The sequence below is a fragment of the Vulpes vulpes genome, chromosome 9 (genome assembly GCF_048418805.1).
Source record: "Vulpes vulpes isolate BD-2025 chromosome 9, VulVul3, whole genome shotgun sequence".
In the NCBI taxonomy this organism is placed as follows: Eukaryota; Metazoa; Chordata; class Mammalia; order Carnivora; family Canidae; genus Vulpes; species Vulpes vulpes.
Window position 1 is genome coordinate 1,140,400 of NC_132788.1, and position 27,359 is coordinate 1,167,758.

The window sequence follows — 27,359 nt, forward strand, 5'->3', positions numbered from 1 at the left end:
GAGAGTGGGGCCTCTGGAAATGCCAGGCACAGGGCGTGGGGAAAGGCTGGGACATGGATTTCCATTCGTCTTCCAGTCCCAGCTGGCGAGAGAGAGGCTGCCCCGAGAGACCCCTCACCAGGTCCCTAGAGGTGGCACGGGCCAGACCTTGCCGGTACCCAACAGGCCCTGCCAGGTGAAGTGCTGCCTCCGCCTCCCGAAACGTGCCGGCTGCACTGACCCTGCCTGGAGACAGCCCAATGCTTCGAGGGGCCTGGGCGAGGCTCTAGGCCGTTCCTCCTGGAGCCAGGGGTGGGGGGCGGGGGGCCTGCCTGCACTTTGCAGAGAGCTCCCCGTTCCTGCTCGGGGCCAGCTCTCCCTGCTGCCCACCCCCACCCAGTTCATTAGATCATTTGGGGGAGGGGATTGGGGTGTAGATGCTGCACAGAGAGAAGGCAGATCCTGCCACCAGTAGAGCCCCAGGACCGAGCTGCAAGGTCCTGTGAACTGGGGTGTAGGTGGGCCCAGCCCAGCCCCATGTGGGATGTGCAATGGAGGAAGCCGGGCCTCAGGCAGGAGGGACAAGTGACCTGTGGTTCTGCAGGCCCAACACTCCAGGAGGTGGGGTCCTCACAGCCCCGGTGACCTCCTGGTGAGACAGAGGCAGAGGGGTAGGTGGGGTGCACAAGGTGGCGGTGACCAGGCTCTCTGGAGCTCCTCCCCCCGATTTGCCCCCCTGTGCCTGCCTGAGCTGTGAAGTGGGGCTGCTGCGAGTGAGCAGGGCCCGAGTTACGCCCGGATCGCCCCCTGCACATGTGGCACTGCGAGCTGTGAGCATGCCCATGGGCCCCGGGAACCTTGGGTCCTCTGTCCTCCGCCTCCCCCTGCCCCTGAGTTCCTGTCCCTGTGGAATCACCATCTGCTCACGGCACAAGGGGATTTGCCCCCCGTGGCGCAGCTCTCAGGAGGCGCCCCAGCCCTGGGCTCGGGCGACCTCCTCTCCCCCCAGAGGTGCGGACAGGCCGGGAGACAAACGGCGAATGTGGAAGGACCCACGGGAAGCGCACACCACGGATGCAGGGCCGCGGGGCCGGTGTGGACCGGGGTCGGGCGCCTGTGCAGAAGGGCAGCGGAGCCGCGCATCAGGAAAGGATGGGCCCGGGGACCGGGAAGACCGTGCGCAGAACCACGGCCCATGCGAGGCTCCAGCTGCCGGTGGATGTCCGGTGAGGCAGCAGACCCCACTCTCCTCCCTGGAGGGGCAAGCGTTTAAAGAACTTCATTATGTTGACTTGAAAATAGTGTAGTTGGGGTACGCGATCGGTGTCGGAAAATAGTGTAGTTGGGGTACGCGATCGGTGTCGGGTGTACCACGCGGGTCACACGGTCTGTGCGTGACTCCGTGCTCGCCATCTGAGCGTGGTCCCTCCTCCCCACGCAGCGCCACGGCGATCTCACTGGCCACCCTCCCCACGCGGCCCTTCCCTGCCCTGCGCCCCACTGCTCCACAGCCGGGGCTTTGTCGGGCTTTGTTGGTCTCCGTCGGCCTCCGTCCCCTCCCCTACTCTGCCCACCCCCGCCCCTCCGCCCTGGCAACCACCAGTTTGAATAGGTCTGTGTTCACAGGGCTGATTCTGTTATCGGTTTGTTTATTCATCTATTTTTGTGGATTCACATAAATAAGTGGAATCATATGGTGTTTGTCTTTCTCCGACTTGTTTTCACTTAGCGTAACACCCTCCAGCTTCGGGACACCCGGGTGGCTCCGTGGGTGAGCATCTTCGCCCAGGGCGTGACCCCGGGGTCCTGGGATCGAGTCCCACATCAGGATCCCTGCAGGGAGCCTGCTTCTGCCTCTGCCTGTGTCTCTGTGTCTCCTGAATAAGTAAATACAATCGTTAAAAAAACAAAACAAAAACAACACCTTCTAGCTTCATCCAGGTCATCGCAAATAGCAAGACCTTCTTTTGTATGGCTGACGGGTATTCCACTGTGTGTGTGCAAGGTGAGGTGCAGGGGGTGGGGCGGGTACTTGACACACTTACACCTGTTCATCTAATACATAGAATTGACCTTTTGCCGCACGCGGTGTGTGCCCGCCCGTACCTGTACAGCCGCACCCCCTCAGCCCATGGCTGTGACCATACACGGGGTACATGCTCACATATGTGGGGGGGTGTGTCCCAGAGGTGGAACTCACGGCCCCGCGGGGAAGGACACACCTGAAGAGCCTGAGCAAGCAGCGTGAGGGCAGGTGCTGGGGCAGGTGTAGGCTGCACTCTGGAGGAAGCCCCGGGTGGCGAGGAGGAGAGGGAGAGAAGAGTGGCCGGGTGTGTGCAGGGTCGGGGCCAGGTGGCCGGTGGGGTGGCCGCGGGGTGACTCGTGCGGGGCTCGGGGTGATTGGTTTTAGCCGCAGTCTCTGGACGGTGTTACTGGTTTTGTTCTGTTTGGTCCATCTCTGTACTCTTCCAACTTTAACTTTCATTTTGCTGAGACCTAATTTATCCTGTCACTAGGGGGGCAGGCTTCAGCCCCCAGCCGTGCCCGGCACGGTTAAGTAAATGTTGAAAGAACCTTTTGGAACTTTTGCTGAGACAGGAAAACCACCAGGCCTGCCGTGAAAATAACATTTGGAACAGTTGGCTGTGTTTTTTCTTAGCCTCTTGCTGAGGATCTGAACAGTCCCACAAGGTGGCATTCATTGAAAGCCAACTCTGAGCCCCACGTTTCCATTATTCCATCGTGAAGCCCCAGGATGTCCCAGAGGGCAGGTGGTGTGCCACTGGCACGAATAAACTGAGGCTCACCACGGCGACGTGACTCGCCAGGGCAGGCCCTCTGAGGACAGGAGGAGCAGGACGGTGCCCTGGAGAGGTACAGCAGGGCCACCCTGCTTAGGACACGGGTGCGGGTCTCACCCTCTGAGATGTGTGACCTGGGGCCCGGGCCTCTGCTTCCCGGAGGGTCAGAGAGACCCCTAGCTCAAGACAAAATTAACACTTTCTGCTTGACAAAAGAAGCCACTGGGGGACCATCAAGCTGCAGACGGAGGAATATCAGGAATATCGTAGCGCATTAACTGACAAGGGACCCACCTCCAAAATACACAAAGGGCTTCTGCAAATCAACAATAAAAGCAGGAACAACCTGATGGAACTGGGAACAGGGCGTTTATAAAAGGAGGTAGGCAAGTGACCAGGGCCACCTGCGAGGATGCCGGGCATCAAGGATCAGGGCAACGGCGCCGGGATGTGATCTCGCATTTGCTTGAGTGGACACAGTCTGAAACAAGGACGGGTGTCGGGGCTGGGGGGCCCTCGGGGGGCCGTGTCCGGTCTGCCATGCGGGGCGGTGGCTGGGCAGCCGCCTTACTAGGCTAAGCCTCCACCCTCCTGCGGACCGTCTGCTGCGAGCTGCACTTTCAGGCATTTGCCTAAGAGGGAGGAGTCTGCGAGCACCAAGCTGGGCCCCGATTGGCCTTGCTCACCGGGCCCCAGACTGGCCCCTGCCCCCCGTGCGCCCAGCCAGGGAGCGAGCGCCCGGTGAGCGCGTGGGGGACACCGCAGCGTGGGGCTAGAGAAAGCAGCCAGGCCCGAGGAGAGCAGGAGCAGGTGCGGGCGGAGCGCATCCAGGGGACGCGGGTTAGAGGCTGGAGGGGTGGGGTGGCCCCGACGGGCAGTGCAGGCTGAAGCGGCCTCCGGGTCGGAAGTTTCCGTCTTGTGTGCAACTGGTGGTTTCGTGGTTGCATTTAATCGTTAGGACCCATCAGATTGAGTGCTTAGGTCTGTGCATTTGATGATCTGTCGGCTGCTCGATGATTTTTTTCAAGGGCAGCGCGTCATTGTCATTAGTGTGCTGGGGCGGCGCTGAGCCAGCACCGCGCTGGGCAGCTTCAGCAGACTTTCCTCCGAGTCTGGAGGCAGGAGGTCCCAGATCACGGTGTTGCCAGGGCTGGTTTCTGCTGAGACGGCTCTCCGCGGCCTGCAGACGGCTGTCTCCTCCTGTCCTCCCTGGCCTCGTCCCCGCCAGCGTCGGGTGTCTCCTCCTCCTCCTGGAGGGACACCAGGCCTATGGAGCTGGGGACCCACTCTTTGGCCTCATTTAGCTTCGGCTGTGTCCTCAAAGGCCCTGTCTCCAGATCCAGTCACGTGGGGTGTTGGGCTTCAACCTGTGAACTTCGCGGGGGTGGGGTGGGGGACACAACTCAGTTCATAACAAAGAGTTTAATTATTATTATTATTATTATTATTATTATTATTATTGGTGTTCAGTTTGCCAACATATAGCATAACACCCAGTGCTCATCCCATCAAGTGCTCCCCGCCGTGCCTGTCACCCAGTCACCCCACCTCCCACCCACCTCCCTTTCTACCACCCCTAGTTCGTTTCCCAGAGTTAGGAGTCACAAAGAGAGTTTTTTTTTTTTTAATAAATTAATTTTTATTGGTGTTCAATTTACCAACATACAGAAAAACACCCAGTGCTCATCCCGTCAAGTGTCCCCCTCAGTGCCCGTCACCCATTCCCCTCCAACACCCGCCCTCCTCCCCTTCCACCACCCCTAGTTCGTTTCCCCGAGTTAGGAGTCTTTATGTTCTGTCTCCCTTCCTGATATTTCCCAACATTTCTTTTCCCTTCCTTTATATTCCCTTCCACTATTATTTATATTCCCCAAATGAATGAGAACATACACTGCTTGTCCTTCTCCGATTGACTTACTTCACTCAGCATCATACCCTCCAGTTCCATCCACGTTGAAGCAAATGGTGAGTATTCGTCGTTTTTAATCGCTGAGGAATATTCCATCGTATACATAAACCACATCTTCTCTATCCATCATCTTTCGATGGACACCGAGGCTCCTTCCACAGTGTGGCTATTGTGGACATTGCTGCTAGAAACATCGGGGTGCAGGTGTCCTGGCGTTTCATTGCATCTGAATCTTTGGGGTAAATCCCCAACAGTGCAATTGCTGGGTCGTAGGGCAGGTCTATTTTTAACTCACAAAGAGAGTTTTTGAAAGGGAAAAAGAATACCTGCTCGCAGAGTGGTCATGAGGATTACACCAAGGAAGACAGACCTGAACACGGCCCCCGCCACGCACCCCGCCTGAGCAAGAGGGCACCCTCATGGTCAGCGGCTCTGGAAGGCCGGGCTGTTTGGCCTCCATCCTTAGGGGCTGTTCACCCGGATCGCGTGCGGGTCCTAGCTCGTCCTGGCACGAAACCACCGTGGAAGGAAGGTGCACTTTGTCAACTAAGGAATTCGCGCCGCCTGCTGACCGAGGACACCGCCCTCGGCTGCTGATCAGAGGCAAGATGGTCTTCCCAGCATGCCTGGGTCTGGCCGCTTTCGCCTCTCACCCTTGGAAGCAAAATGCAGGGAACTCGTTGAATCCTCGAACTGTGTTCTATGGAGAGGTGTGGACATTGAAGGTAAAAGAAAAAATGGCTCCGGATGTCTGTATTCAGAACCGAAATAAGAAATGAAGCTGCCCCTGCTCCTCGAGTCACCAGGCAGGAAACAAGAATTTTCAAGTGCTTATTTGTCAAAGTAACTTTGCTGCCGATCCGTTCACACGCAGTTCAAGGCACCCATTTTAAGGGCACGGGTGATGATGTGGCAAATGTGTGTATCCACGTAACTTGTGTCACATTCAAGATCCAGGACATTTCCATTATCCCCAAACCCCAGACATCCCCTCCTACTCCTCCGTACTCAGGACCCTCCACCTGCAATGTCTAACCCACTTTCTGTAAACACAGCAGCGTTGTGCCGCTCTAGCGTCTCATACACACATGTCCTACCCCTTCGCATCTGGGGTATTTTCCCCGAGATGATGTTTTTGAGATTCGCCCACCCCGATCCGTGTACCAGCAGCTCATTCTTTATTGCTGAATATGCGCTGTCGTACAGGCGCCGTCTTCTATGTTTTTTTTTTTTCTTCTAGAAGTTCTGTTTTGTATCTGTGATCCATTTCAAATTAATATATATGCACAGCAAGGGCAAGATTTGAGGATCATTTTATATTTTCACATGGATGTCTAGTTTGTCTAGCAATTGATTTCCATATTGATAATAGCATCAGATAATCAGACTATTTGTCTTTATTACTATAGCGATGGGGTGAGTCTTGAAGTCAGGTAGTATCAATCCTCCAACTTTGTTCTGCTCCTTTGATATTTTGTCGTCTCCTCTCAGTCTTTTACCTCCCCATAGAAAATTTAGAATCAGTTTCTTAATATCCACAAAATAACTGCCTGTGACTTTGATTGGGATTGCATTGAATCTATAGATCGAGTTGGAAAAAACTTCACATCTTGACAATAGTGAGCCTTGCTATCCATGAACATGAGATATCCCTCCATTTATCTGGCTCTCTTTGTTTCCTTTCATCACACATTTGTAGTTTTCCTCATACAGATTTTGTACCTACTTTGTCAAATGTACACCCGAGCATTTCATTTCCAGGGAGTGATAATGTGAGCAGTGATACTGTAAATAGTATTGTCTTTACAATATCAATTTCTGCTCATTTATTGCTGGTATATAAGGCTAAAAATTAGCCTTATATCCTGCAAGCTTGCTGTAATTGCTTATTAGTGCCAAGAGATTTTGTTGTTGTTGCTGTTGATTCTTTTGGATTTTGTACAGGTGATTGTGTCATCTGTGAACAAAGTTTTATTTCTTCCTTCCCAATCAGGAGGTCTTATGTTTCCTTTTTTTCCTCTCTGTTTTATGGAATTTGCTTGGACTTCCAGCATGATTTTGAAACGGCGTGGTGAGAGGGGATATCCTTTTCTTGCTCCTGATCCGAGTGGAAAAGCGTCACATCTCACACCATTGAGTATGATGTCAGCTCTAGGTTTCTTGTAGACATTCTCTATCAGGTTGAGGAAGTTGCTTTCATTCCTAATTTACTGATAGTTTTTTTTTTTTTTTTGGATGGATGACAAATGCTTTTTCTACATCTATTGATATGATCACATGATTTTTCTTCTTTAGCCTGTTAATTTGATGGATTATATTATTTGACTTAAAATGTTTAATTAGCTTTGCATACCTGGGATAAATCTCACTTGGTTGTGGTGTGTGATTATTTTTATATTGTTTCTTTTTCAGATGTAGAGTTCGGTAATTCATCAGTTGCATATAACAGCCAGTGGTCATCCCATCAAGTGCCCTCCTCAAGGCCCATCACCCCGTTACCCCATCCCCCCACCCACCTCCCCTGCAGCAACCCTCAGTTTATTTCCTATAGTTAAGTGTCTCTCATGTTTTGTCTCCCTCTTTGATGACTTCCCATTCAGTGTTCTCTCCCTTCCCCTATGATCCTCTGTGCTGTTTCTTATGTTCCATGTATGAGTGAAACCACATGATAATTGTCTTTCTCCGATTGACTTATTTCACTCAGCATAATACCCTTTAGTTCCTTCCATGTCGATATAAATGGTGGATATTCATACTTTCTGATGGCTGAGTAATATTCCATTGTATATATAGACCACATCTTCTTTATCCGTTCATCTGCCCGTGGACACTTGGTCTCTTTCCATAGTTTGGCTCTTGTGGACATTGCTGCTATAAACACTGGGGGCAGGTGTCCCAGTGTTTCACTTCTGTATCTGTATCTTTGGGGTATATACCCAGTAGTGCAACTGGGTCATAGGGCAGGTCTATTTTTAACTTTCTGAGGAACCTCCACACTGTTCTCCAGAGTGGCTGCACCAGTTCAGATTCCTACCAACAGTGCAAGAGGGTTCCCTTTTCTCTGCATCCTCGCCAACACTTGTCGTTCCTGACTTGTTACTTGTAGCCATTCTGGCTGGTGTGAGGTGGGATCTTACTGTGGTTTTAATTTATATTTCCCTGATGCCCAGTGATGTTGAGCATTTTTTCATGTGTCTGCTGGCAATTTGTATGTCTTCTTTGGAGAAATGTCTGTTCATGTCTTCTGCCCATTTCTTGACTGAATTATTTGTTTTTTGAGTGTTGAGTTTGGTAAATTCTTTATAAATCTTGGATCAATTTGCTAATATTTTGTTGGGGATTTTTGTATCTTTGTTCATGAGAGGTATTGGTCTATACTTTTCTTGTGATGTCTTTACCTGGTTTTGGTATTAGGGTAATTCTGGCCTCATATAATGACTTGGAAAGCATTCCTCTGAGAGAGATTGTAGAGAATTAGTACAATCTATTCTTTAAATGTTTGGTAGAATTCATCAGCATCTGAGTTTAGTGCTTTCTGTTTTGGAAGGTTATTAACTACTGCTTTCAATTTCTTTAAAAGATATAGGCATATCCAGATTGCCAGTTTCTTCTTGTGTGAATTTTGGCAAATTGTGTTTTTAAAGAAATTGGTCCATTTAATTTACCAAGTTTTTGGATATTGAGTTGTTTTAGTAATCTTTTATGATCCATTTAATGTCCATAGGTCTGTAGTTATGTCCCCCTTGTCATTTCTGATATTAGTAATTTTTGTCCTCTCTGTTTTTCTTAGTCTGGCTAGAGGCTCATCAGTTTTGTCGATTTTTTTTAAGTGACAATGTTTGATTTCATTGTTTTCCTCTATTGTTTTTCTGTTTTTAATTAGTTTCTGCTCTAATTTTTTATTATTTTTCCTTTTACTTATTTGGATATAATTAGTGCTTCTTTTTCTATTTTTTAAAGATAGAACCTTAGATGATTGACTGTAGATCTTTCTTGTACTCTTATATATGCATTCAGTGCTGTAAATTTCCCCCTGAGCACTACTTTATATGCACCCCACAAATTCTGATGAGTTGTGTTTTCATTTTCACTTCAAAATATATTTAAATTTATTTTGATATTTCTTTAACCCTTGTGTTATTTAGAAGTATGTTTAATATCCATGTGTTTTGGGATTTTGTAGCTATCTTTCTGTTACTGAGTTCTAGTTTTTTCTACTAGGGGCTGAGAGTAGACATTGCATGTTTTCTATTTTTTAAATTTGTTTAAGATGTGTTTTATACCCAGAATGTAGTCTGCTTTGGTGAATGTTCCCAGGAAGTTTGAGAACAATATGCCTTCTCAAATGTTGTTGGATAAAGTGATCTGTAGATGTCTGTTACGTACAATTGACTGATAGCAGTGTTGAACTCAACCATGTCCTTACTACTTTTCTGCCAGTTGGATATATCCATTGGTGTTAAAGTCTCTGACTATAATAATAATGGATTTATCTGTTTCTCCTAGCAGTTCTACCAATTTTTGTGCTGTGCAATTTAATGCTGTCTTGTTTGTCCCATACACATTGAAAATTGTTTTATCTTCTTAGAGAACTGACCCCTTTATCATTATGTAATATCTCTCTCTATTCCTGATAATTTTCCTTGCTGTGAGTCAGCTCTGTCTGAAATTAATATAGCTGCTCCTGCTCTCTTTTGACTAGTGTTAGCTTGGATTCTCTTTCTCCATTCATTTCATTTTAATCAATATTTTAAGTGGGGGGGCAGCCCCGGTGGCGCAGCGGTTTAGCGCCGCCTGCAGCCCGGGGTGTGATCCTGGAGACCCAGGATCGAGTCCCACATCGGGCTTCCTGCATGGAGCCTGCTTCTCCCTCTGCCTGTGTCTCTGCCTCTCTCTTTGCTCTCTCTGAATGAATAAATGAATAAATCTTTAAAAAATATTTTAAGTGGGGTTTTTATAGACTACATGTAATTGGGTTTTATTTTTTGATACATCCTGACAATCTATATAATTTAATTGGTGCATTTAGACCATTGACATTCAAAGTGATTATTGATATGGTTGGACTAATATCTACCATATTTGTTACTGTTTTCTACTCTTCCCCTTGTTCTTTATCCCTGTTTTTGTCTTATACTCTTTTTCTGCCTTTTGTGGTTTAATGGAGCATTTGATTTGATTTCATTTTATCTTTTCTTGCCGTAATAATTATGTGTGTGTGTGTGTGTATATATATATATTTGTATATTTTTATTGGAGTTCAATTTGCCAACATATAGCATATCACCCAGTCAAGTACCCCCCTCAGTGGCCGTCACCCAGTCACCCCAACCTCCTGCCCACCTCCCCTTCCACTAACCCTTGTTCATTTCCCAGAGTTAGGAGTCTCTCATGTTCTGTCTCCCTCTCTGATTTTTCCCATTTTCTCTCCTTTCCCCTATAATCCCTTTCACTACCTTTTATATTCCCTGTATGAATGAAACCATGTGATGATTATTTTTCTCCAATTGACTTACTTCACTCAGCATAATACCCTCCAGTTCCATCCACGTCTAAATACATGGTGGGTATTTGTCATTTCTAATGGCTGAGTAATATATTACAATTATCCATTGTATATATAAACCACATCTTCTTTATCCATTCATCTTTCAATGGACACCGAGGCTCTTTCCACAGTGTGGCTATTGTGGACATTGCTGCTGTGAACATTGGGATGCAGGTGCCCCTTTGAATCACTGTATTTGTATCCTTTGTATGCAATTGTTGGATCATAGAGTAGCTCTATTTTTAAGTTTTTTTGTGGAATTTCCATATTGTTTTCCAGAGTGGATGCACCAGCGTACATTCCCACCAGCAGTGTAAGAGAGCTCTCTACATCCTCACTAATACCTGTTGTTCTGAGTTGCTCATTTTAGCCATTCTGGCCAGTGTGGTGTGGTATCTCATTGTGGTTTTGATGTGTATTTTCCTGATGCTGATGTCTGAGAAAGTCTGTATTTCTGCTTCACTTTTGAAAGATGATTTCACAGGGTACAGAATTCTAGGTTGATCTTTTTTTTCCTCTCAACATTTTAAGTATTAATGCTACTCTCCTCTTGCTTGCATGTTTTTTGAGAAGTTGGATGTAATTCTTACCTTTGCTCCTCTATAGATAAGGTAATCTCTTTTCTCTCTGGCTCCTTTCAGGAGTTTTTCCTTATTTTTGATTCTGAATATGATATTTCTAGGTATGGTTTTTTGTTGTTTTGTCTTTTCTTCTTTTCTTTTTTCTTTTGGTATTTAATATACCTGTCGTTCTCTGAACTCCCTGGATCTGTGGTAGGTGTTTCATAGAAACTGAATGTGTTTCCCACCCCCCAACAACCAAATTAATCTATTAAGTCCCTAATCCCTACTGTGATGATATTCAGAGATTATACATCAGGAGGTAATTAGATCTTGAAGGTTGGGCCCTCATAATGAGATAGGTGCCCTTATAAGAAGGGACCCCAGAGAGCTTGCTTCCTCTCTATCAGCCATGTGGACACAGTTAGGAGGTGACCATCTACAAACCAGAAAGAACGTCCTCACCAGACCCTGGATCTTGGATTTTCCAGCCTCCAGAACTGTGAACAAAACCCACAAATGTTTGTTGTTTAGCCCCCCCAGTCTATGGTATTTGTGTTATAGAGGCCTGAACCAAGACAGTGTCTGATCTTAATGTAGGGAAAATTACCACTCAGTGTTGCTCCTTCCCCACTTTCCCTTCGGGTGTTCCATTACATGTATATTACACCTTCTCTACACTGTGTCTCACAGTTCTTGGATATTATGGGGGCTTTTCCCTTAGTTTTTTTTCCTATGCTTTTCAGTTTTGGAAGTTTCTGTTGTCATGTTTTCTAGCTCATAGGAGCATAACTTGGTTGTGTCCCCCACTAATAAGCCCATCAGAGACATCCTCCATTTCTATCAGTGTTTTTTATGTCTTACATTTCCTTTGGATTCTTCCTTAGAATTTCTACCTCTCCATTTACATTTTCTCATCTATTTTTTGAAACTGTCTACTTTATCCACTAGACCCCCGTAGTGTATTACTCAGAAGTGTTTTAGATTCCTGGTCTTACAATTCTAGCATCTCTGTCATACCTGGACCTGGTTCTGATGCTTCCTTTCTTTTTTTAAACTTTGGTTTTATAGTTTTAGTATGCCTTGTAATTTTTTCCTCAGACATGAGGTACTGGGTAAAAGTTGCTGCTGGAAACAGGCCTTTGGTGAGATGGTGGTGAGATGTAAGGGGAAGGGAAGCACTCTGTAGTCCTGTGATTTCGTCTCCATCTTGTAATGAGCCTAAGTCTCTGGACTGTGGTCTCACAACTGCTTCTCAGTTGTCATTTCTTTTCACACACGCCTGGCACAGTGTGGTTAGAATGGACTGCAGTTGGATGTTTCCCTTCCCCCCAGGTCAGTTATGTTCTGATAATTTCCACTAGATTGGACCATGGTTAAATAGTGAAGTAGCCCTTTCCTGAAGGCACACCTTAGAAGGACAGAAAATTCTGGCATATTTCAGAATGGCCCCTTGCCTCCTCCCTCTTCCAGAAGCATGAAGGGATTATTCTCGAGTATTTATGTGAGACCTGGTAGGACTCCAGGAGGTAAACTCCCCAGATTGTGGGGCCCCTGATGGGTGCATCCCCTTTGAGTTTTTATCTCTCAGCCTTATTCACACCAAGCCTCCAGTAGTTCATCAGCTGTGGTTCAGGTTTTCCAAGATGGTGCTGGTCCCATATACTTTTCAGCTCTGAGTTTCTGCTCCAGTATGTTGTGATTCTCTGTAATCCCCTGTCTCTCCAACTTTGGAAGCAGTGGTTTACCCTCTGACCTCACTTCTCTTGTGGATCTAAGAAGAGTTGTTGATTTCTCAGTTTGTTCAGCCTTTTACTTCTTGGTAGGATTGAGTGGGGAATTATGAGCCCCTCTCATGCTGGAGAAACCACAAGTCTCCATGCCTATTTTTACTCCTGTCATCCCTTCCTTGTCCTTCTCAGGCAACCACTGACCTCTTTTCTATATAGATAGTGTTGTATTTGATAGTTTTATACACGTTGAATCATGTGGTACATACTCATTTCTTTGACCTTTTAAATTGAGCATACTGATTCTGAGATCCATCCCTGCTGTTGGGTGTATCAATAGTTTGTTAATTTTTATTACAGAGTTACTCATACATTGTATGCATTTACCGCAATCTGTTTATTCATCTATCTGTTGATGTACTTGGGTTGTTTCCATTCTTTGGCTATTATATTGTGGATGCTATGAACATTCACTCATAAGTCTCTGTATTGACATATGCTACCATTTCTCTTGGGTAAATATCTGGGAATGGATTGGCTAGGTCATATGGTAGGTGTATGTTTAACTTTTTAATAAATTGTTAAACTGTTTCCCAAAGAAATTGTATCATTTTACCTGCAATATATGAGAGTTCTTAATTCTCTTTTTTATTAGACTTAAATTTTAGCCATTCTGGCGAGCATATAATGGTGTCTCATTGTGGTTTTCATTTGTATTTCCTAATTAATTATGTTGAACATAATTTGTTCATTTGTTTATTTGGTTGTATATAATATATATAATTTTATATAGTATAATATACTATATTTGTTATATGTAATCTTAAATGAGGAGTGACAGATATTCTCTTCTATTCTGTGATTTGTATGGTGTGTAGGCAACCTTCATGATGGCACTAAAGATCTTTATCACCACCACCACCTCTGCCCTCCCTGCCCCCACCCCCAGTTTCACATTGTTGTTTTATCCCCTTCCTGGAGGTGGGTGTGATTTAGTTACTTCCTTCTAATGAGTAGAATATGGCAGAAGTGATGGTATGTTTCTGTCGATATTAGTTTAGTTATATAAAGCCAAACTTCTCATTCACTCCCTTTATTCCCTTCTCTCATCATTTTCTTGAATAAGACAGTTTGCATATTTTAAGGACACTTGGGCACCATATAGAGATATCTGCTTAGAAAACTGGTGCAGCCACTCTGAAAAACAGTATGGAGTTATCTCAAAAACTTGAAAATAGAGCTACCCTGTAACCCAGAAATTGCACTACTAGATTTTTATCCGAAGGACACAAATAAGCGATTTGAAGGGGCACATGCACACCAATATTTATAACAGCAATGTCCATAGTAGCCAAACTATGGAGAATCCTAGATGCCCATTGACAGATGACTGGATAAAGAAGATTTAAAAAAAAAAAAAAGAAGAAGATGTGGTATGTATACAGTGGAATATTATGTAGCCATCAAAAAGAATGAAATCTTGCCATTTGCAATGATGTAGATGGAACTAGAGGGTATTATGCCAAGTGAACCAAGTCAGTTAGAGAAAGACAAATACCACATGATTTTACTCATATGTGGAATTTAAGAAACAAAACAGATGAACATAGGGGAAGGGAAAGAAAAATAAAATAAGATGAAAATGGAGACAAAACATAAAAGATTCTTAACTATAGAGAACAAACGGAGGGTTGCTAGAGGGGTGGGGGTATGGGGTAACTGGGTGATGGGCATTCAGGAGGGCACTTGTGATGAGTACTGAATGTTATATGCAACTGATGAATCACTAAATTGTACCCTGGAAATTAATAATATACTATAAGTTAACTAACTTGAATATAAAACAAACAAACAAGAGATATCTACTTGGCAAGGATGTGAGTTATTCAGTGAATAACTGACATTTATCAACAATCACATGGGTAACCTTAAAAGCAGATCTTTCAGTTGGCTGCTTTCTCATTATTAACCCTGAGCAAGAATCACCCAGCTAAGCTTTTTCCAGATTGCAGATGCCCAGTAACTTTGTGAGATGATGTATATTCTTTGTTTTAAGCTGCTGAGTTTGGGGGTAGTTTGTCATGCATCAATACATAACTAGAACAGACTTTGGACCTGGAAGTGGGGTGCTTCCATAAAAAATGGGAAACTGTGGAAGTGGCTTTGGAACCAGATCATGGGCTTTGGAGGTAGTATTTGTGAAAGTCTAGAGTGCCTAGAGGAAACTGACAGTCTCTGATAAGGGCTCACAGGAAAGTGAGGTGAATTTTATTGGAAACCGGATAGAAGCGGAAGCTATGTAGTGGCACAAAGTGTGGCAGCATTGTTGCTTAGATAATGAGGAAAGCAGAAGTTATGCCAAATGCATTGGAAAATCAAGCTAAGGAAATTGCAAGTGCCACTTGTTTCCTTGCTGCTTATAGTAAAGTGCAAGAGGATCAAGATTTTTTTAAAAAAGAGAAATACTCTTAAGCAGAAAGGTACCAGAAATTTATATTTTGAAAATTCTCAGCCTTTCCAGATGACAAATGATGTTAAAATTAAGAAATGGCCTCTAAGAAAGGCCCAAATCTAGGGCATTTCCAGGAAAACTAGACACAGAAATCAAGCCAAGAGTATGACTGAACTCTTTTGTTAAGACCTTAGAAAGATCTAAAGTTGTGCCTAAGTCATATAAGTCTTTGGAAGAGAGTAAGAATGTGCATCAAAGATGCTTTTACTCACACAGTAGCATCACTAGGAAGCTAAGGACCTCATCCTTACCAGTCTGAGCAGGAAGCCAAAGCGTGGAGGAATTACTTCAAAGGGCCTCAAAATTTGCAGAGACCTCCGTGTTCTTAAAAGGATTCAATATGCATCAACACCACCAGCTAGCTGTGAGAAGGACAGTGATAAATGAGAATGGGGAGAAGCCTTTGGGCCCCCAGAATCATACTGGCAAAAATCAGGGTGAGAGAGCTATTTAGTTAAAAGCATTTTATACCATTCACGCAAAAGGAGAGGTGACCCAGAGCTCAGAGCCACAGAGAATTATTCCTGGGCCATCAGACACAGTTAAGGAACTTAGAGAATTTCCCAGCTGGATTTCAAAATTGTTAGGTCCAGTGACACCTCTGTGCCTCTCACTTCCCTGTTTTTGAACAGGAACTTCTACAGAAGTTTTTCCATGCATATCCAGTGTTGCATGTTGGGTATATGTGGATTCAAATGACTTCTCTCTGTAGGCTCACCAATCTACAGATTGAGAAAAACTGTACTCGATGAGCCATAATTAAGGAACTGTTCCTGAGAAGCTACATCCACATGTGGACCCAATATAAATTATGAGATTCTAGACTTTGAGGTGATGCAGTCATGAGATGAGATTGGGTGAGCCTTGTGATGAAATGAGTGTATCATCTCATGCTGGAGAGAAATAAACCAAATGAATACAGAAAAAATACTGGGATGTTATTCTGTGTTTATTTTTTTAATAAATTTATTTTTTATTGGTGTTCAATTTGCTAACATATAGAATAATACCCAGTGCTCATCCCGTCAAGTGCCCACCTCCATGCCTGTCACCCAGTCACCCCCAACCCCGCCCACCTCCCCTTCCACCACCCCTAGTTCGTTTCCCAGAGTTAGGAGTCTTCATGTTCTGTCTCCCTTTCTGATATTTCCACTCATTTTCTCTCCTTTCCCTTTTATTCCCTTTCACTATTTTTTATATTCCTCAAATGAATGAGACTATATAATGTTTGTCCTTCTCCGATTGACTTATAAATTATGACTCTACTTCCACACTGGTGTCTTCTCTTCCCCCCAGGACCTCCCCCCCTTTCACTGCCCATTTGGAGAGAGTCAGCTGCAGTGTCATTGGTTAGTCCTGGGGCCGAGCTGCATGAACAAGCTTGGGAGAAGGGCTTTTGAGGCCTTGTCTGTGGACACATGAGTGATCTCAGGCCTTTAGGTGACCACAACCCAGGGTGACACTTCGCTGTCTCCAGAAGGACGTCAAGCTAGGACTGCCTGCTACAGTGTGTCTGCATTCCTGGCCCACAGAAACTGGTGTGATAACATGTTTGGGTTTTTTTTTTAAGGTTCTATAACAAATAGAACTGTTTGCCTTTTTATGTGAATTTTAGAATTAGCTCATCAATATCTTTAAAAAGCCTATTGCAATTTTGATCAGGTTTGCGCTGAATCTATAGATCAAATTTGGGTGAATGGATATCTTAACAATATAGAGTATTCCAATTCATAAACACAGTTTATCTCTCCATTTATTTAGATTTTCTTTAATTTTTAAATCAGCCTTTATAATTTTACACAAATATATCTTCATTTTGTTAGATTTATACTGAAGCATTCTATTTTTGTGATATTATTGTAAACTATACTATTAAAATTTCAAATTCCAACTGTTTATTGCTAATCTATAGATATATTACTGATTTTGTATTCTGACTTTGCTCCCTGAGGCTTTGCTAAACCAGTTTATTGTTCTAGGAGATATTTTGTAGATTCCTTGAAAATTTCCATGTAACTGGAATTAGCTACTAGTGTTAAACAGGCCCCAATGACCCAGAAACTTCAGTTCCTTGGCATAGTTGCAACACAAATCAGTGCTTATGGCCATCAAAACACATGCAAAAGATTGCTCATAGCAATTTGAGGTGTAACAGCTCCCAAATTGGAACAACTTAAATGACCATCAGCAGTAGAGAGGATAAGTTGTGTGTTTATGTAATAACATAGTAATGCAGCAGTAGGAAAGAGTGAACTTCTACAACACGAAACAGCATGGAGGACTTACACAGGAATTACACTGAGCCAAGTAAGCCAGACAAAAGAGGACACAGTGTATAATTCTATTCTTAAGATGTTTAGAATAGAAAAAACTGATTTATATTATTAGAGATTAGAATAGTTATCACCCTAGATATTGATTGGGAAGGGGCACAAAAAGGCTTCTTTGGTTCTGAAAATGTTTCAGTCTTGGCATGGGTGGTAGTTTTATGGGGATTTTCATATGTGAGAATCACTAAGCTGCACATGTAATAATTGTGCATTATGGCTGGGGATGGACGTGATTGGAGGGTCTCATATGGAGACCGCGACCTCAGAGGTCACTGATGGGGGCAAATGGACCCTGGAGAGATGGGAGGCAGGGGGGCCCCTGGGGGGCATCAGCATTTAAATGGCATGAAAGAGAGGGCCCACCATGAGTGTCTGGGTAGGAATGATCAGAGGCATTTGGAAAGAACAGGGATTGCCACATACCCCAGACATTAAAGGAGGAGAAGCTGTCAAAGAAGAAAGGGGTAACAATGACATTTTCACAATATTAATTCTGCCAATCCATGAGCATGGAATATTTTTCCATCTCTTTGTGTCTTCCTCAATTTCTTTCAGAAGTGTTCTATAGTTTTTAGGGTATAGATCCTTTACCTCTTTGGTTAGGTTTATTCCTAGGTATCTTATGCTTTTGGGTGCAATTGTAAATGGGATTGACTCCTTAATTTCTCTTTCTTCAGTCTCATTGTTAGTGTATAGAAATGCCACTGACTTCTGGGCATTGATTTTCTATCCTGCCACGCTGCCAAATTGCTGTATGAGTTCTAGCAATCTTGGGGTGGAGGCTTTTGGGTTTTCTACGTAGAGTATCATGTCATCGGCGAAGAGGGAGATTTTGACTTCTTCTTTGCCAATGTCAATGTTACCCAGGGCAATTTACACGTTTAATGCAATCCCTATCAAAATACCATGGACTTTCTTCTGAGAGTTAGAACAAATTATTTTAAGATTTGTGTGGAATCAGAAAAGACCCCGAATAGCCAGGGGAATTTTTAAAAAGAAAACCATATCTGGGGGCATCACAATGCCAGATCTCAGGTTGTACTACAAAGCTGTGGTCATCAAGACAGTGTGGTACTGGCACAAAAACAGACACATAGATCAATGGAACAGAATACAGAGCCCAGAAGTGGACCCTTAACTTTATGGTCAACTAATATTCGATAAAGGAGGAAAGACTCTCCACTGGAAGAAAGACAGCCTCTTCAATAAATGGTGCTGGGAAAATTGGACATCCACATGCAGAAGAATGAAACTAGACCACTCCCTTGCACCATACACAAAGATAAACTCAAAATGGATGAAAGATTTAAATGTGAGACAAGATTCCATCAAAATCCTAGAGGAGAACACAGGCAACACCCTTTTTAACTTGGCCACAGTAACTTCTTGCAAGATACATCCACGAAGGCAAAAGAAACAAAAGCAAAAATGAACTATTGGGACTTCATCAAGATAAGAAGCTTTTGCATAGCAAAGGATACAGTCAACAAAACTAAAAGACAACCTACAGAATGGGAGAAGATATTTGCAAATGACGTATCAGATAAAGGGCTAGTTTCCAAGATCTATAAAGAACTTATTAAACTCAACACCAAAGAAACAAACAATCCAATCATGAAATGGGCAAAAGACATGAAGAGAAATCTCACAGAGGAAGAGATGGACATGGCCAACATGCACATGAGAATGCTCTGCATCACTTGCCATCAGGGAAATACAAATCAAAACCACAATGAGATCCCACCTCACACCAGTGAGAATGGGGAAAATTAACAAGGCAGGAAACCACAAATGTTGAAGAGGATGCGGAGAAAGGGAACCCTCTTGCACTGTTGGTGGGAATGTGAACTGGTGCATCCACTCTGGAAAACTGTGTGGAGGTTCCTCAGAGTTAAAAATAGACCTGCCCTATGACCCAGCAATTGCACTGCTGGGGATTTACCCCAAAGATTCAGATGCAGTGAAACGCCGGGACACCTGCACCCCGATGTTTCTAGCAACAACGTCCACAATAACCAAACTGTGGAAGGAGCCTCGGTGTCCATCAAAAGATGATGGATAAAGAAGATGTGGCCTGTGTATACACTGGAATATTCCTCAGCCATTAGAAACGACAAATACCCACCATTTGCTTTGATGTGGATGGAACTGGAGGGTATGATGCTGAGTGAAATAAGTCCATCGGAGAAGGACAAACAGTGTATGTTCTCATTCATTTGGGGAATATAAATAATAGTGAAAGGGAATAGAAGGGAAAGGAGAAGAAATTGGTAGGAAATATCAGAAAGGGAGACAGAACATAAAGATTCCTAACTCTGGGAAACGAACTGGGAGGAAAGGGAGTGGTCGAAGGGGAGGAGGGTGGGGGGTGGGGGTGAATGGGTGATGGGCACTGAGGGAGGCACTTGATGGGATGAGCACTGGGTGTTAATTCTGTATGTTGGCAAATTGAACACCAATAAAAAATAAATTTATTATTAAAAAAAAAAAACAAAGAAGAAAGGGGGTAACACCCAAATCCACTCAGGTCATCACTGATAAGGACCAGAAAGTGTCTCTTAGACTTAGTGGCACTATAGTCAGTAGTTTGAGAGATCTGATTGCAGAGGGATGCAAGACAGCACAGGTAGAGAGAGTGAGTACACAGTACAGGTTTGAAAAACATTCATGGGGAGTGAGTGAGATATATAACCAGGCTACAGAGATGGCTGTGTTAAAGGGAAGGGTGAGAGAATTTTGGATAGGCTTGAAGGTTGAAGAGAATGAATTGGGAAGGAGAAAGGTCAAAATCAAATGAGAGAGAGGACACTTGTTGGCAGAGAGCCCTGAGGGAGCCTAGAGGGGTGGATGCAGTAGAATTCCAGACCCAGTATAATGTTCAGCCTTGAGCAGGATGGGGACAGTTTATCCTGCGAAGACAGAGGAGGTAAATAAAGATGAGAGCGCCTGAAGGCCCCATGTTTTTAACAAAGTTGTGATGAGGTGGTTTGCTGATGGTGAGGCAGTGTGGGTGACTCAGTTCAGTTCAGCAAACATTCAGCATCCAACCCGGTGCCATGAGCAGGGGCTACAGAGACAAGTGAGATGTGATCTCTGTCGTTGAGAAGGTGCACATGCATGGACATGCACACTCACACAGGCACATGGAATTGTCATTCATGTGACATGGGAGATGCACCAGTAGAAGCATCCAGAGTAGAGGGGAGCCATGCAAGAAGGGTACGTAGATCTGTCCTGGCCTTGATGCTGGGACTGTGCTGGCAGAGGGCAGAGGCAAAGAAGATAGAGGTGTAGCCAGCAAGCTAGGCGGGAAGTTCATTCTAGGCACCATTGTTACAAGAGGAACACTGGCTTCCTGTGACAAGAGAGGATCTGTGATTACCCAGAGAGAGTGCCAACATGGCCAGACTTCTCTGGGCTTGATCTTTTAAACCTCACTATAAGGGTTGCTCCTCTCTGAGCCTAAGATCGAGGCACTGATAGAAGCCCTTTCCAGGGGCTCAGATAAACTGCATGGTCAGAGGCTGAGGCAGCAGTGATTTACATTGAAGCCATGGTGGGCAGTAGGAGCATGAAATGGGTCAAGGGGCTGAGAGCCAGAAATGGCAGGGCCTCTGCTTAGGGTCCATTCATCATTCAACCTGGTATGCTCTAGGTTGCGGGAGAGTTTGAGGTAAGAAAGGTACATTCCTTTCCTTTGTTCTAATTTTTCATGTCACTTTGGTTATTCGTATAGCTGGTTTCTATATAAAAATGTTAGAAACATGTGTCCAGTAATATAAAAAATATATGTTAAGAGCAAGGCAACATTGGAGCACCAGGGTGACTCAGTCAGTTAAGTGTCTGACTCTTGGTTTCAGCTCAGGTCATGAGATCAAGCTCTGTGTCGGGCCCTATGCTCAACATGGAGTCCTCCATCTCCCCTCCCCCCCTCCAGCTTGCTCTCTCTCTATTGCTTGCTCTCTCTAAAATAAATAAATAACAAAGGGTTGTGGAAGGGAGGAAGGTAAGGGGATGGGGTAGTTGGGTGATGGGCACTGAGGAGAGCACTTGATGGAATGAGCCCTGGGTGTCATACTACATGTTGGCAAAATGAATTTAAATAAAATTTAAAAACTAATAAAATAAAGAAATAAATATACCAAAAAGTAAGACAACGTTGAGTATATTGGTTATGTTGTATAATAAGGATCTTTGTGTTAGAACTTCTCATCCATGAACATGATACAGCTTTCCATTTACTCAGTTCTTTCATATATTTCAACAACATTTAAAATTGTTTTGCTAAATGTATTGCACATCATTTGTTATATTTATTCATATATACTGAAGAGTTTTATGATATTTTACTTTTTAAACATTCAACAATATGTTATAAAATAGCACAAGGATAGACAAATAGCCCGGTGGGACAGAATAAGACTCTAGAAACACATCAACATATATAGGGACGCTTGGTTTATGACAAAGGTGACATGGCATAGCAGTGGAGGAAAAATATATATTTTTTTAAAAAGGTCAGTAGGATAACCATATGGAAAAAGTAAAACAACCCCTATATCACAAAAGCTACAAAAAGTTAATTCTATATGACTTACAGATACTAATATAAAAAACTAAGGAAGAAAACTTCACTAGATAGCATAGAAAAATATATTTTTGGATCCAATATGGGCAATAGTTCTTTAAAAGTGCTATAGAATAAAGTAACCATGAAGAAAATGAGTGATTAATTTTACTAAGATAATTTAAGAACTTCTGTTAATAGAAAAAATTAATACAAGTGCAAATGTGGAAGCAGCAGAGAGGAAGATGATATTTGCAAATCATATAACTGATGAAGGGCTCATACCCAGAATAATAGGAAAAAATTCTATAACCAATATAAAAAGAAAAACAATAGAAAAACCAAGCAAAGCATATATACTTTCCCAAAAGGACATCCAAATTGCTGTTAAATATATGAAAATCTGCTTAGCCCATTGGCCACTGGAGAAATGAAATAGAAAGCCACAATGATACGTGGCTACATACCTACCAGAATGGCTAAAGTTGATAAATATGACTTGTTTGTGAGGGTGTGCAACAACAGGAACTCTCAGGCACTATTTTTGGGAACAAAGATTGCTGTAACATTTTTGGAAAACTTGCGTTATCCAAAAAGATGAACAATTCCACTCCTAAGAATGCCCAAATGAATTCGTTCACAGCAAAAACAAAATAAAATATGTAAAAGTATTTTATAGCATTATTTTAAAAGACAATAACGAGACAACCCATGTGTTCATAACAGTAAGATGAACAAGTTATGGTATCTTCATATAATGAAATGTATATAGCAACGAAAATTAAAGAACTGCTACTATACACAATCACAAGGGTTAACGTCACAGAGGGAATATTAGCCAAAAAAAAAAAAGTCACAAAAGAAGAAAAATTTTGTGGTTCTATTCCTAGGAAGTTCACAGCAGGCAAAACTAATCTGTGTATTAGAGGCGGGAAAGCTGTTGACCTTGCAGGGCAATGACTAAATGGAGGTAGGGGTATTGTGGAAACTGGGTAGGTTTCTTTCTTGACCTGGGGGTTGGTGATCTCCCTGAATGGATATGATGTTATATTTTTTTTCTGTAGATACATACAAATTATATCTGTTTATACTTCATGTCTCTCATTACATGACTAGGAAGGTGGATGTCGCGGCTGGAGCTCTGGGTCATCTTTTCTAGTGTCAGTGTCTCCCATGCCCTTGGTGTCATGAAGCGGAGCCCAAAGGAGCTCCTTCCTCTGAATGAAGCCAATGCATTGCCTCAGACCACTAACCTGGCTTCTCTGTGAGAGAGGCCCTATCATCAGACCTGAACCGCTACAGCCAAGTCCATTTCTATTGACACCAAACCCATCATGAGGAATACCTTGGACACACATTACATTATTATCTTAAACAGATGTCTATGGCAATGGTATTGAGGATGGCCTGATGAGAGTTAAATGTTCATATATGGCCAAAACTAGATATCAAGGGCATTTAGAGGATAGGAGGTTGGAGGTACAGTGTATGCAGACACTTTTTCCATCCAGTTCGATCAAGATGCATAAACATCTGACTCCTCTCCATCCATGGATGGTATAGAGAACCATGATAAGTTCTCTATGAGTGATTAATTTTACTAAGATAATTTAGTCTCCAGACCACCTTCAAATCCCTCCAGCACAAACATGCATAAACATCTGACTCCTCTCCATCTCATGGATGGTATAGAGAACCATGATAAGAAATAGGCAGAATATCTACCCCTGCCTTGGTGCCCAGTGATTGCTCTCCTTATCTTCATGTGATTCAAGTCATTGCTCTTTCTTCGAACATTTAGAGATTTGAGAGAGAACATCCTTATTTATCTATACATTTCCCACTTAGTAAACATCTGGTCCATTAAATGCTTTTAATCAACATTGATTGAAAGAGTAAATGAATGAGTTTCTCAACATGCCCAATTCCATCTGGAAGTGATGAGGTTTGAGGAGGTCCTCATAAAGTTCAGTGTCTCGCTGAGGCCTCCATCCAGCCTGCAAGACACACTGACTCCCTTCAGCACATCCTCCACATGGCCATGTGTTTCTGGCCCAGCCCCCGCAGGGCCTCCTTCACATCCTTGTTTCGCAGACTGTAGATGAGGGGATTGAGCATTGGGATGACCAGCGTGTAGAAGACAGAGACCACCTTGCCCTGCTCCATGGACTCAATTGCTCCTGGCTGGGCATACATGACAAAGAGAGTCCCAAAAAAGAGGGTCACTGCAGTCATGTGGGAGCCACAGGTGGAGAAGATCTTGCGTCTCCCAGCTCCTGAGCGCATCCTCAGGATGGTCACTGTGATGTAGCCATAGGAGATGAGGATCACAATCGTCAGAGCCACAATGATGAGCCCACAGATGGCAAACAAGAGAAGTTCATTGATGGCCGTGTTGCCACAGGCGATCTGGAGCAGAGGGGGCACATCACAGAAGAAGTGGTTGATGCGGTTGGAGCTGCAGAATGGGAGGTGGAATGTGAAGCTGGTCTGCACCACAGAGTTGAGGCAGCCTCCACAGTAGGCACCCAGCACCAGGCGAGTGCAGGCAGACTGGCACATGGTGATGGGGTAGCGCAAGGGGCTACAGATGGCCATGAAGCGGTCATAGGCCATGACACCCAGGAGGAAACCTTCAGTTGTGACCAGCAGGGAGAAAAAGAATAACTGGGTGGCACATCCTGCAAAGGTGATGACCTTGGATGAGGAGAAGAAGTTGGCCAGTGCATTGGGGGCGATGACAGATGAGTAGCACAAGTCCACGAAGGAGAGGTTCTTGAGGAAGAAGTACATTGGGGAGTGCAGGCGGGCATCCAGGGTGATAACGATGATCATGAGGAGGTTGCCCAGGACAGTCACCATGTACAGGGCCAGGAACACAGCAAAGAGCAGGGCCTGGGTCTCCAGACCACCTTCAAATCCCTCCAGCACAAAATCTTGAAAGTAGACCATGGAGAGGTTTCCATTACTGTGGGATGGCATGAGCCTCAGTCCTCACCAGGGGTATTACTTCTTCAGTATAGGCAGTTTAAGTAGGTCAAGCTAAATTCCCTGCTGAAGACTATTTAGAAGATAAATAACAACAAAAAATCTGATTGAAGATATAATGGAGTTAATGGTTTAGCAAAGAATTACTCAACAAAATCCAATATACACAGAGGCCCAGGGATTCATCACTCAGAGCTTTTTTATCCCTTGATTCCTAAGCCTAAGCCAATTTTGTTTTTTTGTTTTTGGTTTTTTTTTTTTTTTTTTTAATTTATGATAGTCACAGAGAGAGAGAGAGAGGCAGAGACACAGGCGGAGGGAGAAGCAGGCTCCATGCACCGGGAGCCTGATGTGGGATTCGATCCCGGGTCTCCAGGATTGCGCCCTGGGCCAAAGGCAGGCGCCAAACCGCTGCGCCACCCAGGGATCCCCCTAAGCCAATTTTGAAGAGGAATCTGAGAGGCCAGGTAGCTGAGCAGTGAGGTTTTGTTTGTCTTGCAGAGCTAATGCTGACAGTGGTTGGTTACTAGGGACCAGGCAGGATGTACCATAGGAGTGAGATAAATCTGACCATTTCAATCACTGAAAGTGTATTAAGATGTGATCTGAGCGCTAGTGCCTCTGACACCTTGTATAAGTAAACATATCTCAAGAGGCAGACACATTATCTTAGACTGCAGGTTTTATCTATAAAAGTTCTGTTTAAATAATGCCCGACATTTTTAAAAATTGAATTATGAATTAAAATAACATAGAAACATAAACAATAAACAAGAAAAATGCAAAGGGGTTTCAGATTTTGGAGTTCGCACACATAAGCATTAAAGTTATTATGTTTAAAGAATAAAATATGGGACTAAGAATTTTGGCAGAAATGTGAAAGGTGTAAAGCAAATAATATGTAACTTTTTAAAGTACAATGACTAAAATTAGGAATTCAATGAATGAGTTTTACAGATTAGAAATAGTTAAGGAGAAAATTTGTGAACTAGAATACCAATCAGTAGAAAATATTCAGAGTGAAACATTGAGAGACTAAAAGATAGAAAATCCAGAAAAGAGGGTTAGAGACAAAAGATATAGAAAAATACATAGTATGAGCTCCTAAAAAAGAGGAAAAGAGATAAATAGGCTGAATCAGAGCTTGAAGAAATAATGGCCAAGTATTATCTCAAACCAATGAATGATATTATTCTATAAATTCATTAACACTTCAAATTAAAGCAGGATTTATACAAAGAACACCAAACTTGGGCATGTCATAGTAAATATTTAGAACCAAATAAATAGAAAAACATTAAAACAGCTTGAGAATGAACTATAGCCACTTCAGGGATGCCTGGGTGGGACAGTCAATGAGGTCTTCCACTCCTGGATTCTGGGATGCTGAGTGTAGCTCAGAAGTTGAGCACCTGCCTTAGGCTAGGGCGGGATCCCAGGATCATGCGGTTGAGTCCTGCATCAGGTTCCCAGGGGAGGTGGGGTGGGGGGAGCCTGCTTCTCTCTCTGCCTGTGTCTCTGTCTCTCTCTCTCAGTGTCTCTCATGAATAAATAAATAAAAATCTTTTTTTTTTCAACCCTCCTGGCTTTTGCTCAGATTGTGGTCCCAGAGTTGTGAGATTGAGCCTCATGACAGGCACACATTCAGCAGAGAGTCTGCTTGAGACTCTCTCTCCCTTTCCCACTGCCTCTGCCACCTAAAATTAAATAAATAAATAAATAAATAAATAAATAAATAAATAAATATCTTTTCTATAAAAGAAGACATAGGGATCCCTGGGTGGCGCAGCGGTTTGGCGCCTGCCTTTGGCCCAGGGCGCGATCCTGGAGACCCGGGATCGAATCCCACATCGGGCTCCCGGTGCATGGAGCCTGCTTCTCCCTCTGCCTGTGTCTCTGCCTCTCTCTCTCTCTCTGTGACTATCATAAATAAATAAAAAAAAATTTAAAAAAAAATAAATAAAAGAAGACATAGTCGCTTCAAAGTATGAACATTAGAAGACTGACTGACAATTATCTTACCAGATTAAAATAATGGAAGCAAAAATAAATTTCTATTTTCCTTTGTTCAAAGAAAATAATTACCAACAATTCTACATCTACCCAGAAGTATCCTTCAAGGCTCAAAGTGAATTTAGCAATAATAGTTAAGACTTCAAGACTCCACTGAATATTGAATACAAAAACAAAACTAAGTATCAGTAAGAAATAACAGATTTGAACAGCATTATAAACCAAATAGACCTAACAGGCATATATATATATATATATCTCACTGTATCCCCATTGATAGCAGAATACGTTAATAGCAGAACACAGTGCATGGGAAACATAATCCAGGATAGCCGATATGTTAGTTCACAAAGCAAGTCTCAATAAATGTTAAAAGATTTAAAGTACATGATGTATGTTCTCCAGACAAAATGGAATGAAAT

At 43.5% G+C, this 27,359-nt stretch overlaps 1 protein-coding gene across 1 annotated transcript; it reads right to left on the minus strand.

The window, feature by feature from the left end:
- Positions 1–23,955: 23,955 nt before the first annotated feature.
- On the minus strand, positions 23,956–24,918 carry LOC112911254 (olfactory receptor 9S13-like). The gene has a single exon (XM_025987711.2). The coding sequence runs from the start codon at positions 24,916–24,918 to the stop codon at positions 23,956–23,958; it is 963 nt and encodes a 320-aa protein (XP_025843496.1).
- Positions 24,919–27,359: the final 2,441 nt, after the last annotated feature.